This window comes from Haemaphysalis longicornis, unplaced genomic scaffold (assembly GCF_048455015.1).
Source record: "Haemaphysalis longicornis isolate Haplotype H1 unplaced genomic scaffold, Haemaphysalis longicornis Haplotype H1 scaffold_1, whole genome shotgun sequence".
In the NCBI taxonomy this organism is placed as follows: Eukaryota; Metazoa; Arthropoda; class Arachnida; order Ixodida; family Ixodidae; genus Haemaphysalis; species Haemaphysalis longicornis.
Genome location: NW_027526203.1, coordinates 291,549,622 through 291,566,588, shown reverse-complemented (window position 1 = coordinate 291,566,588; position 16,967 = coordinate 291,549,622). Strand labels below are relative to the sequence as shown.

Sequence of the window (16,967 nt, the reverse complement as noted above, 5' to 3'; positions counted from 1 at the left end):
TTGAAGTTGGCTAAATGGCCATTTTCCCCTGTATTTCCGAACTTTGTGCCTTGTTTTCTCAAAACCAGTTTTTTTCCCATGAGGTCAACTGTTTGGTACAATATCTTGGGGTGTATTGGTCAGATTTGCGTCATTCTTGCTGCATTTGAAAGCTTAAGAACTGAACAGTGCAGTAAAACCAGAAAAATATAAAATTTCTTTGTACTAGTACAATTTTTTATGCATTTTGTTTTATGAAAACATTGATAATTGATGGCCTGACATTTCATAAGTTCAGAGCAATTGCAGAAACGGGGATAAAATTACTGCTGTGGTATAGTTGCACTCCCTGGTCCTTCGAGAGCACAAAGGAACAAGAATTATTCAAGTGCTATATCATAAGCAGATAATTAAAAAATTGCCCGAAATGGAATGACATAACATGTTGCAAAACTCTGAGCTTAGACTATATAGATGAAAACTGACTGCATATTTGTGCTCAGGATGTTAAAACACACTTAATGTGCAAATTTCAAGGAGATGGTTCAAAAATAACAAAAATGTCTTCAAGACCAGTGTCCCCCCTTAAATAAACGGAAGTAACAGCACCGGATGGCTGAAACGGGCCTCACTAGCGGTGCTTTGTAGCTGGATCACGGATGCTTGGGCTAGCATCCCAGATGAGCTCGTCAGTTGCTCTGTGAAGAAATGCAGCATCTCAAACACACTTGACGGCAACAAAGATGACTTTCTGTGAGAAGAGATCACCGACGAAGGACTTTCTGAAGGCAGTACAAGGGATACAGACGACTACTAACGTGAACTGCAATGTAAATAGTAAATGCTTTTTTGAGCTTTTCTCACTCGTATTACATGCAGGTGTGTTTTTTTGCTCCTCATATTACAGCCTGTATTTTGCGCTGGTTTTACGGTATGTTTATAATATGCCATATGGGCAAAATGCCAGAATGAAGGCTGTTTCAGTGACTGTGTGTGTTCTGTGCATGGTCCTCTTCAAAGCAGCAGGCTGCTTCTCATGCTTTGGAAGCAGTGCACCAGGAACTCAGAATAAACGCTTTTCTCTCTTGAGCACAATTTTTTTTTTTTTCATTGTTTAGTTACTGATAGTCACTGCGCAAACAGCATGGCAGGTTGTGCACAATGCACATTTCATTCCTAGAAACTTAAATACAAATTTCTGTCGTCTTTCAGAGAACGGTATTCACATGTTTCTGTGGATTGGAATGGCTGTGGACCCAGACTTCCTACAAAACGTGTTCGCACAGCCTGTTGCAGCCCGGATAGACATAGACAAGGTATGAGAAATGTCACATTCGAGATAGGCCTGCCTAGGAGTGTTTTGTGAAATGAACAGGTTGCACTCTTGTCTGAGCCATTTGTTGTTAAGGGAACCAGGGACGGTTAGTGAGCACAATTTGGCAACTAATAAAATCTTCCTCAAACATACATCCTAGTGGATTTATTAAAAACGCTCGGCAGCAGCCCAACTCATCAGCAGCTAGCTGTGCTTTTGTCCTTAGCAGAGGAAAGTTGGGGTAAGGGGACTTACTTATGTACTTGCATGGACAAATGTTTCACGGCAGCCAGGGCTATGTCACGTTCTGCAATAAGAACTGGGCTCAAGTGTGTTACCATGCCCAGGCATATAAAGAAGCCCCATTTGCTTGCCATGTTCAGGAGAGGGTGTGATACGCTCGTGCACATTTTGTGGGCATGTCGACTTCAAGATTGAGCAAACCCCCCAGCAATAAACATAACTACGCCAGAGCAGTGGGAGGATGTACTGCTCAGTTGCGACCCGTAGTCCAGGTGACCGAAGACACCGCCAGAGCCCAAGGACTCCTGGCTGCCGTCTGACAGGGGAGGGTTGAAGAGGACACCCACCTCCCGCCTTCCCTAACCCAATCTTGGGCAAAATATAGCTGTTCATTCATTTGTGAGGGGGCGGGAGCCCATCGGCAGATCAGCAGCGGCATCGCGATCAAGCGGAGGGAGCCCACGGGAGATCGGAGCGGCAGGGAGATCAACAGAGTATGGCGGAGTGCGATGGTGGTGTAGACGGGTGCTGGGTGCTGTGTGCGGGTCGACGGGACCAACGGGACTGGGTTGTTGGTGCTGCGGGAACTGTGATGCGCGAACTTGGTGGACAGTGAAGTGCTAGATCTAAATCGCTGCTGAACAATAAACCATTTCACAACAAGTGGGGGCTCGTCCGGTCGCCGGCCACCATGAATAACATCGACGGCTCGGAAGCAACGCCACCAGCGCCGTTAATTCCACCCGAATTACTACAGCAGCTACGGGACAGCACGTCGGGCACACCGATAGAACTGGAGCGCCTTGCCGCGCAAATTCGCAACTTGCTACTCGCGGCCCCGTCAGCGGACGATGCCACCGCCACCATCACAGGAGTGCCTGCGCCAGCTAGGCCTCTCAGCCACGCTGGCCACGACTCTCTGAACCTCAAAGGTGCTCCCATCGCACTCCCCAGATTCGTTGGCTATGAGGACGGACAGTCGCCAAGAGAATTCCTTGAGCGCTACAAAGAATACTGCGACGTGTGCGGCATCCCCACGGAGAGCCGGGTGCAGCTGCTGCCAGCGGCGTTGGACGGCACGGCCAAACAATGGTGGCGCTTTGTTGGGGGATTCTCGGAATGGAGCGCGTTCACGGCGGCGTTCGAGGCCGAGTTCGCGGGTGTGGACTACAAGTCCAAACTAAAGGCTGAGCTCGACCAGCGAACGCAGCACCCTTCCGAAAATTTAAAGCGTTTCATCCACGTGATCGCGGAATACTATGACCGCATCGGCGAATCCGTCCCGGAAGCGGACAAGGTGGAGAGGGTCCGCCGACAAATGCACCCTACATTCCAGGATTTGACAGCGGGGATGACTTTCGCTAGTCTGAAGGACATGGCTGCGGCGGCAGGGCCCATCATGGAACGGGCGTGGCATCGCCTCCGCTATGCACCGCCGCCGCCAAGAAGCACGCAGGCAGCCGCTGACCTTGCGTTTGCTGGCTGTGCGCCCTGCACTAACGTGGCGGCCATTCCAATTGTCTCGACGCCGTACATGTGGTCGCTCCAGCCGACTGCAGTGATGGCCTCTGGTGTCTCGACGCCGTACATGTGGTCGCTCCAGCCGACTGCAGTGATGGCCTCTGGTCAGACACCGGAGCCGCATCTTTCGCTGCCAACAGCCAGCGGACTGCAAAGCCTCCCACCACAGCAGGCACCCGGAGGAAGACCGCGTCGCCTGGCCCCGCCGGGGCCACAGGGCTACTACCACGGCGGCACACCTCCTAGGCAACCAGGACCTCCACCCCGAGGCAACCCAGGAGCAGGCGAGGTGAAATGCCACCGGTGTGGCGGATGGGGCCACATGGCCCGGGCCTGTGCAACTCGTTCGCGGTGCTTCAGCTGCAACCGCCCAGGCCACAGGCAAGCGGATTGCCCGGGAAACGGGCAGGCGTAGCTGCCCCTCCGGCAAGCAGCTACGCATCGTCCCTCCAAGTACTGGCGACAGCTGGGGGCAGAGAACCGTTGCTGGAGATTCTGGTTGGGCAAACTGCCTTTTATGCGCTGCTAGACACAGGGGCTAGTGTCAGCCTGATGAGTGCGCGGGCCTTAAGTGCTGCCAAGCTATCGGGGGCTACCATCAGGGAGGAAAAGCGCATGCTTCGCCTGGCAAAAGGATGGTCGGAGACGGCTCAAGCAGTGCGGTGCCGCATTAAGTGGGAAGGCGGTTCGAGGAAACAGCATTTTCTGTTCATGCCAGAGTTATGCCACGACGTTGTGCTTGGACGAGACTTTCTGGCAGTTGCCAACATTTCCTTGCACATGGGCTTAGGGGGCTGGACCCTGGGCATTGACCCACAGCCAGTTGTAAAGTTTGACAAACCACCACAGGCCCGACAAATTGCTACAGAGCCCATGCCCGTGGTCACTTCGCGGGGCCGCAGCAGTGAAATGGATCGTGAAGACGACCTAGACCTGACAGAACCATTCGCGATACTGTTTGCCACACAGCAAGAGGATACTGAACTGCAAGAGTCCCACAGTGCAGCTGATGGTGACGTGGCAGATGAGGCACAACTGCAGAAGCTCCTACATGATTTTGGGCATCTGTTCACTGCACAACCAGGTTGTACAACACTAATGGTGCACAACATCGACACTGGGTCACATTCCCCCGTACGCTGCAAGCTACGCCCTGCCAATGGCCGCAAAAGAGAGATTCTTGATCAGGGTGTGGATGAATTGTTGAGCCAAGATCTCATCGAACCATGCACGGGGCCGTGGGCTAGCGCGCCTGTTCTGGTGGGCAAGAAAACAGGTGGCTACAGGGTGGCTGTTGACTACAGGGCACTAAATGCAAGAACCAAAGTGCCCGTGCACCCTATGCCCCGTACTGACTGGGTGCTCGCACAGCTAGGTCAAGCCAAGTGGTTCACGAGCCTGGACCTGTCCCAGGGATTCTTTCAGGTTCCCATTGCTCTTGAAGATCGGCCTAAGACTGCTTTTATATGCCACAAGGGCATGTTCCAGTTTAAAAGGATGCCTTTTGGCGTTGCAGGTGGTCCAGCAACATTTCAGGCCTTAATGGACAAGGTCTTGGAGGGCATTAAGCACCACTATTGTATGGCATTCCTGGATGATGTACTGGTCTACTCCAACACATTTGCAGAGCACCTCGAGCACATCTCAGAGGTGCTACGCAGGATTGAAGCAGCAAATCTTACGATCAATCCAGCTAAGGTGTCCCTCTGTAAGCAGTCACTGAAGTTCCTGGGTCACGTTATTTCTCCTGGGAACTGCCGTCCAGATCCAGACAAAGTACAGGCTGTTTCAGACTTCCCAGAGCCCAAAACAGTCAAGGAACTCCAGAGGTTCCTAGGACTTGTGGGTTACTACAGGAACTTCATACCCCACTTCTCAGACAAAGCAAGGCCTCTCACAACGCTCCTCAAAAAAGGTACGCGCTGGAGCTGGGGGCATTCACAAGTGCAGTCCTTTCAGGAGTTGAGGGAAACGCTGGCCAGTGATGTTGTTGTAGCCCTGCCAGATCTGAACCGGCCTTTCATCATTGAGACTGATGCCAGCGGCACAGGAATCGCAGCAGTCTTGCTGCAGGAGGTGAATGGCCAACTCAGACCAGTGTCCTTCATTAGCAGGACTCTCACCACGGCAGAGAGGAACTACACTGTTCAGGAGTGGGAATGTTTGGCCGTGGTGTGGGCAGTTGATAAATTCCGGCCTTACATAGAGTTCTCCTCCTTTGAGGTTCACTGCGACCATGCATCCTTGGCATGGATGTTCAGCACGGAGCAAACATCATGCAGAGTACGGAGGTGGGTCCTGAGACTACAGGGTCTTAATTGCGTGATCAGGCACCGTAGAGGCCGTGCCAACATACCGGCCGACGCGCTGAGCCGGGTCCCGACCGGCTCTCCTGACCCAACGCCGCCTGGCATAGCCGAGGACTGGTTCCCCATTGAAACACCAGAGCCACCGCCGACCATCATCTTGGAAGAGGCTGCCCTGGTAAGCTCGACTGACACCTCTGTGCTTTCCGAGCCGGACAAACTTGTGGCAGAACAGCAGAAAGACCCATTGCTGCAGCTCTTGCTAGTGTATCTTCAGACGGGGTGCTTGCCTGATGACACCAAGGAGGCGAAACGCATCCGAGATTTAGCTCAGGACAGCTCTGTATCACCGGAGGGACTTCTCTACTACACAGCAGGTCTGAAGCGGGTTGTCTGGCTGCCACAACACTTGAGGGCCCTAGTTCTCCAAATGGAACATGACCACCCACTTAGCGCCCATCCAGGGTTGTTCAAAACCCTGAGGCGGATCCGGAGCCGTTTTATGTGGTTAGGCCTCCGCTCGGACACATCTCGCTATGTCAGAGCCTGCCAGCAGTGTCAGAGGTTCAAGCCGGACCGACAGAAGCCAAAGGGCCTCATGGACAGCACTTGGGCGACACAACCCATGCAGCAACTCAGCGTGGACCTCATTGGGCCACTGCCTTCAACGCCTCGGCAGCACAAGTACATCTTGGTTGTGCTCGACACATTCACAAAATTTGTCGAGCTATTCCCTCTCCGAGCACCAACCTCCAAGGCTATCATTGACAAAATGGTCGAAGTTTTCTGTCGTCATGGTACACCCAGTGCCATCTCCAGCGACAACGGCAAGCCATTTGTCAGCAAACTCTGGAAAGGAGTCCTCAAGCATTGGGGCATTGGCGAGAGACACACTGTGCCCTACAGACCAGCAGGCCAGCCAGTGGAGCGGCACAATGCCATGGTCAAGCAATCCATCGTCAACTACTGTGCATCTCACCGAGACTGGGACAAGAGACTGCCAGAAGTAGCTTTTGCTATGCGCACCACAGAGAGCGTGGTCACAGGCTTCACTCCTGCATTCCTCTGCTATGGACGGGAGCTGCGAACACCTTGGGCTGAGCGCCAGCAGCTGAGCAGTGAGCACACCTCGCCATCCGCTTCTCATGCACTGGCAGCGGAGCTGGAGATCTACCTACAAGATGCTCTTGAAATGGCCAAACAGCATCAAGACCACGCTAGGGAGCTCCAGCAGCGACAGTACAACAGGACACGTAGACCGTTTGCCTTCAGGGCAGGAGACCTCGTGCTTCGCACTGCTCACCCTTTGAGCAATGCACGGACAGGCTTCACCGCAAAGCTTGCACCCAGACGGCTAGGCCCCTTCGTGGTGACTGCCCGTGTAGGGCAAAACACGTATGCCCTCAAAGATCCCCTCACAGGGAAACAGAAAGGGTTGGCAAACGCAGACCAACTTGCCACGTACCACCCCCCGTGGAAGCCCTCATGCACGGATTAAGGGGGGGGAGAATTGTGAGGGGGCGGGAGCCCATCGGCAGATCAGCAGCGGCATCGCGATCAAGCGGAGGGAGCCCACGGGAGATCGGAGCGGCAGGGAGATCAACAGAGTATGGCGGAGTGCGATGGTGGTGTAGACGGGTGCTGGGTGCTGTGTGCGGGTCGACGGGACCAACGGGACTGGGTTGTTGGTGCTGCGGGAACTGTGATGCGCGAACTTGGTGGACAGTGAAGTGCTAGATCTAAATCGCTGCTGAACAATAAACCATTTCACAACACATTCATTCATTGCCATGTTCAGCACATTAGAAACAAATTATTGTAGCATTGCAGGATGCTGGTTGAGTTATCTGACTTTGTTTCTTTACTTTTTGCACGAAAGTGCTACCTTCCGAATGCATAGCGGGCGCACCTGCTGTGGTGGCCCAGTGGCTAAGGAGGTGGTGTGCTGCTAGGCCCAATGGTGCAGGTTCCATCCCCGCTGCAGCTGCTGCTTTTCAGATGGAGGCAAAAAAACAAGATTGCCTGTGTATTGAGGTTTCAGCGCAGACCTTGTAGTAGCCCAGAAGTAGCTTCGGCACATGAAACCCCCAAAACTTTGGGGGGGGGGGAATGAAATTTGTATAGCTGGCACAGCGGAGAAATTCGTTCCGACGGCTGTGCTGGCATCTGCTGGGATCTAGCATCTGGGGTCTAGCTTGTACTCAACATAATACATGTAAATCTGTCAGACCTGCATTTTTAGGGACATCAAAAGTCTATAAATTCTCTGTTGCATCTTGAGGTTCTTGAACAAAACCCTTTAGCAAGCCATTGAAACGGTATGCTAGCTCAATCTTTTTTGTATCGGCAACTGCTTTAATTCAGGGACACATGTTTTGCAGGACACTGGTCTGTTGTGGAAGGTGCTGTTATGCTTTCTGTGAAAGCAGTTGTTTGTTCTCCTTCAGCCCCTTTGTCACGCACTGCCATGTCTAACCTTTGATTGGAAATTGTGTCTGTAACAATGCACTGTGGCATTGAAAGACTTTGGTGCTTCATGTGTGAAATATTTTCTCAAAGAACAACGGAGAGTCGGAGATGTTCACAATAATGAAGGGACTTGCTGTGATGGACCAGTGGCTAGGTTGTAGTGCTACTGTGCATGGGGCTGTGGATTGACTTCCCGGTTTTCTGATTGCAGCAAGAAACATTAACACGTGTGTCACAAACTCGCTGCACATTCTCCAAGTGGTTAATTAAATTAACTAGCAACCATTAACTATGGTGCACTTCTTATCCCAGGTGCAGCTTTTGCACATTAAATGCAAATTTGATTTCCAATAATTGACGTGCTTGTATATGGGAAGCTGCTGCATCGTAGTTGCATTTGCGGGGCTGCATATAGTGGCAATACTTATGGTGCATGAGCTGCACCAGAATGATATCATGCGAAAAATTTAGCGTTGACTTCCCCCATTAATGAAAACCTCTTTAATGTGTGTGTCCATCCCCTGGGAAGGAGACACTGCAAGGGTAGCAGTGGCCCTTTTGGGGTAGCACTCTTGAAATGGGGCAGCACACTTGGAATGGTTCAGTACAGTCTACTTGTAATGCTGGGTTAGTTATTGTAACTACATCAATTTTTGCAGCATCTACTGCTGTTGCAGCGCTTGACGAAAATGCATGTGCAGCAGCACTGTTGTATAACACTTATTCTATTGAAAATCATCCAACTAGAGTCAGCATTCACTTCAAGCTTGACACCTCATTCGCCTAGCACAGTCTGCAGTGTGCCTAAATCCCTTAGTTTAGGATGATGCTGACTGGTTGGTACATACTGATCAGAACAGTGTGCAGTGTGTTCTCTTCTGTTGTCCTGTTGAAAAGCGCCGTTTTTATTAATTTCCAGAAGTAAACCTTAAATGGGCGGCTTTGCAGTGTTCCTTTAATAAGAGTGTTTTAAGGACTTGATATGCAACCACAAAATACTCACGGCACCAAATGCACCAATGACAACCTGACAAAGCTGCCACGCGTCGGTTCTTGTCTGTGATGAATACTTTCTCGTTGGCGTTTGTGTGTGCAGACATCCCTGCTGGAACTGAACACACCCATCTCCAGGCGTGTGCGGGATGTCATCGCCCGGGTGCGCATGGAAAGGCAGCGCTGCATGCGGGTGAGCCTGCTTGGCTGATTTCATCGCAGTTGCCAGTGGAGGGGGCCATGTTTGAGAGTTTAACACATTGTAGGGGCGAAGCACCGTACGGGCTCGGGCTGATGGCGTCTCCTGTTGTCGGCGCCTCATGTCAAAAAACAAGTGAATAATGGATAAAACCGGTTCAGAATAAACTAGCATGATTGAAACTAATTGAAAATACAGGAATAATCAGGATTTGGTGTCATAACAGAAATTTGTTAAATTCCGTCTTTAAATTGCATTCAAACGCCATGTTTTCTCCTGTAAAGCATACTACTTAGCATGCTGCGGCGTGTGACACACAGACAACTTATGGCCAGTCTGTCTCCAACTTAATTGGATAAGTCCGGGTCAACGCAAGAGAGGTGTCCACCGCCTCAGCAAGCACGCAATTGCTCCTCCCACCGGCGCTTCTCCGGCGCCCAATCAGGCCGTACTGTGTGGCAAGAGAGAGGCAACGGCGTGCATTGGCTCCAGAAACGCTCTTTTCTGCAATGGGCACTTGTCCATTAGCAGTTTTTGCTGTGGGAAACACCGACGTACACTGCATTGTTCACCCCTCCCCAGGTTTCACCTTAGTGGATATAGCCCGGGACTTTTTTGTGAAGTCTTTGGACAAGCCTTGTTTGTTGCTCGTTCTAAAGCTTGCACATTCTAAAGCCAGTGATATAATGCTTCTGTTTTTCAACTTGCAGTTGCCAGAACAGTTAGCAAAGACTGTGGTCAGCAAGACCATATCAGATGTCATTAGTGTGCAGTGACAAATTGCACACTGGGACAAGGTCTGTTTTCGTTGCAGAGGGATGACAAAGGGATTGCAACGTTTGCTGAATTCTGCAGACTTTTGCGAATGGGCAGTGCATGCTAGTGGTGTGTGCTGCTGGCATGTCTGGACTCCTGGTCAATTGTTCACGGTGGGCTTCAGGCTTTGTGGCACTGAATCCAGATAACTTACTTGGATTTAATTTTAATTTTGCTTTACCTACGTAGTTCTGACAGTCTTTCTTCTAGGAGCCTCAAGAAAGCACTCAAAGGTCTTTGAAAGTCATCCTATTAAGCAAAAAAAAAAAAAAAACCCTGCTCGTGCCACAAAAATAGCTCGCTTAAAAAGAGGTTGAAACATTCAGGAAACGTAAAGTGGAATGCCATTGATGTGTGCTAAGGAAGGGCGAAAAGAAATCCCAGCACGAGTGTGCGTGCGCAGCTGACCCTGGTGCGCCAGGGAGACAAGATGGAGCTGGTGTTCCGGCAGTTCCTGGTTGAAGATCGGCACGGAGACCTGGGGCCCTCGTACGTCGACTTCCTCTGCCACCTGCACAAGGAGATCCGCAGCCTGCTCAGCTGAGGGGGCTGCCGCCCAGCCCCGGTGCCGCCTCAGCTGGCCCCGCCCTCTTGCAGCACCACTCCGCCCCCCGCCCGGGGCGGGCCTGGCGCCTCTCTCCAACGACAGCTGGCTTTGTGGGCACGGCTGCAGTGCCTGGCAACGAACACTGCTGTACCATGGTGCCAGCCGCTAAGAGAAAAAAAATGGGAAAAGTGATTTGGACGTGTTCTGCTTGTCAAAATCCGGGAAATGCTCTCCTTGGCCCCTCTGTTTTTGCGCTGCAGTTGACAGCAAAAGGGCTGAAAAAGGGCTGAGTTGCCAAGTCCCATGGCCTCTCTCTTTTTTTTTTTTTTTTTTTCCTGCATATTATTCTTAGGTGATGAATGCCTTCGAAAAAGCTGCTTTCCTAAAAAAAAATCCACGGGCTATCTGCTTGCATTGATCAACGAGTCAGAGGCAGTATAATATGTAAGTAAAGAAAACGTCTTTGTTTAAGAGTGCTGCTGGAAATTATATTCTTATTTTTTAGTTTTCTCGCAAGCATCTTTGCTAAATTATTGCAGCATCCTGTGTGCCAGCAGGCTGTCTGTACATTCAGCACTAGTACCATGGACCATTTTGCTCTGGCCAGTGCAACAGTGTTCAAGCATCGTACCTTTGGTGTTGTGTCAGCAGGCCATTTATAAATTGAGTGCAAGAACAGAGGACTGCTTTGTTCTGACCAGTGGAGAAAAATGCCTTGTTTGTTCGGGTACACACCTTGCTTCTGCACAAAGTGTTGGAACGTAATTACTGCGGGCTTTTCTTTTGCACTACACATCTCCAAGAGCAGTGTGCGAGAAAGGCAAGCATTGTAGAATGCCATTCTTAAATTGTGCGTAATTCGTTGCTTCTGGAGTGGGGCAAATTAGTAACTGGCTCAGCCCATGTAACAAGACTCATCTCTAGATTTCAATTGTGCGAGGTATAAGAAAATTAAAATGGCAGCAGGCTAGCGTTTTCAGTCGCCCATGGCTTAATGTGCTACCTGTGGTCTGATAGAGATGGCCATGTGAGAGGGCAGGTTTGAAAGAGCTAGAATGCTAATAAAGATTTTTCATCTATTCTTGGTTGTGCATGTTTCTTGCTTCATCTGCTGCGTGGCTTGTGGCTATTAAGTTGGAGGAGATGAGAGCGAAGGCAGAAAGAGCAGGTGTATGTAACAGACATTTCAGGCACTTGCAAAGCAGTTGCTCACGCCGAATGCAATTGGGAAGTGCACCAATGATGTTCATTCAACACACTTGCGTCGTCATGTATTAGAGCAAGCGCACCTGGTAAAGAGGGGACCCGTAGCATGGTTCCATTGCCACACTAACACTGCAGATCTATCACTGATGCATTTGTAGCAGTAGCACAGACCCCGCAGTATTTGTAGAGTCTGGGGTGAACAGGTGGCTGTGTAAACAAAACCCACGACTGCATGAACTGGTCAATCTTCACTCCCCAAAAGCATGGAACATACTCATTCTATAAAAGTCTTGGAGGGACAAAAGCGGCCCAGTCGCCAGTCGTGTGTGTTCACTGTTCTGCCAAATTGCTTTGCTTGGGTGTATGTTGTGTGCATTTGTGAACAACTCGTAGCTATTCTGCAGCAGTAGTGTGTAGTCGAACTTTTTCTCACTTGAGTGCCTCTGAATTCCTTAGGTACGTTAAGCGATGAAAGAGGGTTAAGGGAGGGGGTCATACGAACTACATGCTTTAAAAATCCCAGAATAGATTTAAATGCAACAGCAGTCGTGCATGATGGAGTGTGAGCACTTTGGCAACTCTGAAGGCACTCTCTGAGAAGACGGTGGAGATGAAAAATGCGTTAATGAGGAGGATTAGATTTTGCGAACCTGTTCACTAAAGCTTTGAACATAGTTTTTAAAGACTTTGTAAAACCGCAGGAAAAGAGTATTGAAATTTTTCAGACCAGCTTAAAACATTTTTTAAAATCTGTATTTGATAGCTTTGGACTTCCCCAGGGTTGGTCTGTTTTTTTGTTGCAAGGACAAAAGATGGGGGTTTGCTAAGTGTACGAATACATGGGGTGATTTATTCTAACTTACCACTACCATTGTACATGACAACAGTTAAGGGGGGAGGTGGGTCTTTGGACAATTTTTTTTATTTTTAGTGCCAGCTTGATGAAAATTGGCAGTCTTGAGCAGTTTTTTATGCTGATTTCAAATATGTAATTGGTTTTAACATAGCAGAATAGGTTGAAGAAATACAGTGCGTTGAAATTCATTTATTGAGGCATTTCTTACGGGGGTTTAGGGCAATTTCGCTTTATCAAACTCAGAGATGAATTATATGGCCATAATGCCAAAGGTCTACTCTGCCAGGCTATGCTATTTTTATTCACTTCAAAAGCTTTTGCAAAGTATGCAAAAAGTGAACATTTTGTACTAACAATTTCTATAAAATTATTTCATCATTACTCAGTTTTGCTTATAGGTGAACAGCGACAGAGTGATAAAAATAGCATAGCCTGCTAGATCAATTCAATACGAATACAATGATACCAGTCTTGTCATCCTAGCTCAAGAGCAACATAACAAAACCCCCCGTAAGGCGGAGCACGGTCTCGCAAAAAACGAAACTGAGAAAAACGCATTTGAAGTTTCCGATCATGGTAACTTTTGTTACAGAGCAGCTACAGTAATAAAAATAGCATCACTGTGTAGCTCAGTCTTTTGTGAAGAAAAGCACACTAAGTATGTGTCTGTACCACAAAAATAAGCGTAAAAAATTCAGCGTAAACCAAGCATAATCTCTGAAAATAGTTGAGAAAAAGTAAATTTTCTAATAATAAACTTCAGAAACCAGATGTACACTTTCCCAGTTTATTCCAGTGCATCTGAAAACTACATACAAGCACACACATCACATACTGCAGCCTTTTCCGCTACCTGTAATGCTAAAGCACAGCAGCCAATGAAAAAGTGACATTATTCCGTCATTCTTTTCAATACTAAAGCAAAGACTTGGGTAAATTGAAATTTTCTAATCAACGCTAGGGTTGTACAAATAGCATCACCTGCTAGAGCAATTCAATACGAATTGAATGATACCAGTCTTATCATCATAGCTCAACTGCAAGATAAAAAAAGACCCCGTAAGAGGGAGAGGCATCCCTCAAAACTAAAAACTGCAGGGCCGTGGCTGGATATTGCAATTTTTTGATCAACACTAGGGTTGTACCAATAGCATCACCTGCTAGAGCAATTCAATACGAATGCAATGATACCAGTCTTATCATCATAGCTCAACTGCAAGATAAAAAAAGACCCCGTAAGGGGGAGAGGGATCCCTCAAAACTAAAAACTGCAGGGCCGTGGCTGGATATGCTTCAGTGATGCTTCAGTGATGCAAATAGCATCAGCTGCTAGACCAATTCAATACAAATGAAACTATACCAGTCTTGTTATCCTGGCTCAAGAGTAAGATAAGGAAACACCCCGCAAGGAAAAGCGTGACCTCACAAAATAAACTAGAGCTGCAAGTGGACTTCAATTTGGCGATGGATACCAGAGTGATAAAAACAGCATCACCTGCTAGACAATTTGGCGATAGATACCAGAGTGATAAAAAGAGCATCACCTGCTAGATCTAATAATTAAATGATACCAGTCTTATCACCCTAGGGCAAAAGCCTGATAGTGAAACACTCAGGCAGAGCATGACATCGCAAAATAAGAGAGAAATGCATCTTTAGTTTCTAACTCTTGCTACAGCATGGCCCAATATAAAAACCGCCGTGTCACTCTGTTCCTCAAGAAAAACAAAAAACAAATATGCGACCGTACCACAAAAATAATCAGGAAGGCTCTATGCAAGTAATGAAAAACTTTTGTAAACAGCGCTGGAAAACTGCACTTCTTGCTGAACTTCAAGTACGGTAGTTCCTACTTTGCACTTCCTTCAATGTCTATGCAAACTAAAGAAAAGCACAAACATATTGTGCTGCCAACTTTGTTTTTCACAAATGAGACCAAAGCACAACAGCTAACTAAATCCGGACGTTTTCACGCGGCGCTTTTCGGACCAGATTCGTACGTGACAGGCGATCTCGGCACCGCCGTCTACGGCGTCTTCCATCGTGTTTCCGTACGCTTGCAGCGCGTAGTTCCTTGAGGTAAAAGTCTCCAGGCATTGCGGCACGAGACGTAAAGACGTTGTGACAGAATTGCAGTCACTAACGGCAAAGAAAACACACCTGAATTGAAAATACTGCGGCGCCGAACGCGCGCCTGCAAAAACAAAACGAAAAAAAAATGGCGGCTCAACGGCGCCGGCCAATCAGAGACGCGGAACGGGGGGCTCGACTCGAGCGCGCCTGCTCCTGCCAATCAGCGGCTCCGAAACGACCTTCGGTAAATCGGCGGTACCGCTCGTTCTCCTCATGCGACGCCATTTTGAGTTGGCGCAAAATACGCACAAAGAAATCAGCTACAAAGCGAGCCCAAGATGGCCGCCGCCGGCAGTCTGCTTCGAGTGTGGCGCGCGCGCGAAGTTCAAGCTTTTTTAGCCCGTTTTTCGGCGTTTTGCGGCTCCCGCTGCGTTTTCAAAGTCGTTTTTGAGATTATTCCCGATCAAATTCAGCGGTGAAACTTTTAGAGTAGGTGCTTGAAGGTACAAAGACTTCAAAAATGTGTTTTTCCCAAAATGCGTATTTTCGCGATTTTGGACCATTCTAAGACCCGCGTCCCCCCTTAACAAAGGACATTTTTTGCAGATAGATTTTGTGGCCCGTGCAGACATTATTCGTGACTGAAAATAGAACTTCCCAATTTATTAAAAGCCAACTGCAAAACATTTTTTGTCTCTTAAATACTGTTTCCTGACACTGTTAATTTAAAAAGTGGGAAGTGCAAAATATGGAGGGCCAATTGGGCGACTGCATTGCAAGTGAAGATCAAAAACTGCTCTCTTCCATTCTGAAACTAAAAATTGCAGCCATTGCGCTCAACCGGGAGTAATACTGGAGAAATAAAGTGAGGGAGGGAGTGCACTGTCAGCGGAGTCGCTTACAGATGCCTGCTAGTAGACGACATTAATTCTTGAAGTTTAAGGTAATCTCTTCCTTATGAAACTAGAAACGGGCGAAAAGGGGTTGGGGAGCTGGTACAACCCTGAATGCTTCATGAAAAGTGGCTTAGATGCACCTCTTAAATGTACTAACCCCGTAATCATCTAGTAAAAAGGCTAACAGGCATTTCGAGGTGTTACTTTGTGGCTAAGGCATTTGGCTGCCAAGCTTGAGAATGCCGGGTTTGATTCTGCCAACAAACGAAAACGACACGTGTTGCCATGTTGGCGCAAATTAAATAGCACCAGGGGGCTTAAATTAATCCGTGGCCCCCCACCCCCCTCGTCCTTATTACGGTGCCCCTTTGGCACGGAAAACATCCAATATTTGGTTGTTTTTTAATACGTCACCTCCAGATTTCACTAGTGGCTCCCTTATACCAAAGAGCAGGTTCCTTGACTTCATTGGCTTTTCAAAATGTGGGCAGACGAACCTGTTGCCATCAACATATTTCATGCTGGTCTTGCTGCTGACAAAAGCTATTCCCAGTGTAAATGTGGTCATGCGACTGTAGTAGTGCCTGGGGTTTCAGCTTCTCGGCTAAAGTTGACAGAGTTGTTTAATGAGACGTTTATACAGTCAAAACTCGATCTAGTGAAACCCGATCTAACGAACAAGTTCAGATTCCTTCGCAGGTGCCTAAATGGCTCAGTGCTTTTATGAACCCGAACTAACAAAATAGATTCAACACCATTCGCAATTTAACAAAATATTTTGAGAAACAGACACATTTAAAGGTGTAGTGACGCGAAATTTCAAAGCTGAGATAACTATGTAAAACGCTTCCTTTTTATCAGGAGATATCTCCCAGCAAGTTTCAACAGTAAACGTTGGATGGTAACAGAACACCTACCATCCGACTTGGCTTCCTACTCTTACCTACTTCCCACACCCGGAAAAGGGCCCACCACAAGGATCGGTTATCTCGCCCCCTTCTCTTTAATGTAGCTCTCATTCCCCTCCCCGCCAAACTAGAAGCCATTCCAGGCCTCCGCCACGCATTCTACGCTGACAATCTGACTCTCTGGCCCACCCAAGGCTCTAGCGACGAGCTACAGGAAATCCTTCAACTAGCAGTTGACACCCACTGCCTACTTTCACCCTAAGGGACTGACCTGCGAGTCATCTCAGTCTACCCTGCTGGTCCTTCGTGCCTGCACACAAGCTCCTCCCGGCCTCACCCACTCCAGACCCACAAGTCACCATAAGTGGCTTTTCTACCCCCCAAGTCACCACGCTCAGGATACTAGGTGCTCCCTTCTAGTGAGATGGCTCAGGCTCTGCCCTTCTCCCCCAATTGCACCGCATAGTCTCCCAGCTCACTATCCTTATAGATCAAATCTGGGGCTCCGCATACGGTCTGAAAGAGCCTGACACCTGCCATCTAGTCCAAGCCCTCATAGTCAGCCGTCTCACCTACGAAACCCCGTCCCTGGATCTCAAACCTCAAGAGACCAACAAACTCGACGCCCTAATGCGCGAAG

The 16,967-nt window shown here is 48.6% G+C and overlaps 1 protein-coding gene across 3 annotated transcripts in view; it reads left to right on the top strand.

Moving 5' to 3' along the window:
* Positions 1-11,469, top strand: part of Sec24cd (COPII coat complex component secretory 24CD) — a 64,249-nt gene extending 52,780 nt beyond the window's left edge. For all 3 annotated transcript variants that reach the window (XM_077679600.1, XM_077679601.1, XM_077679599.1), the window contains 3 exons: positions 1,192-1,295; positions 8,930-9,019; positions 10,245-11,469. In XM_077679600.1, coding sequence (XP_077535726.1) covers positions 1,192-1,295; positions 8,930-9,019; positions 10,245-10,385 — 335 coding nt within the window. In that variant the 3' untranslated portion in view covers positions 10,386-11,469. The remainder of the gene's footprint in view (positions 1-1,191; positions 1,296-8,929; positions 9,020-10,244) is intronic.
* The last annotated feature ends 5,498 nt before the right edge of the window (positions 11,470-16,967 follow it).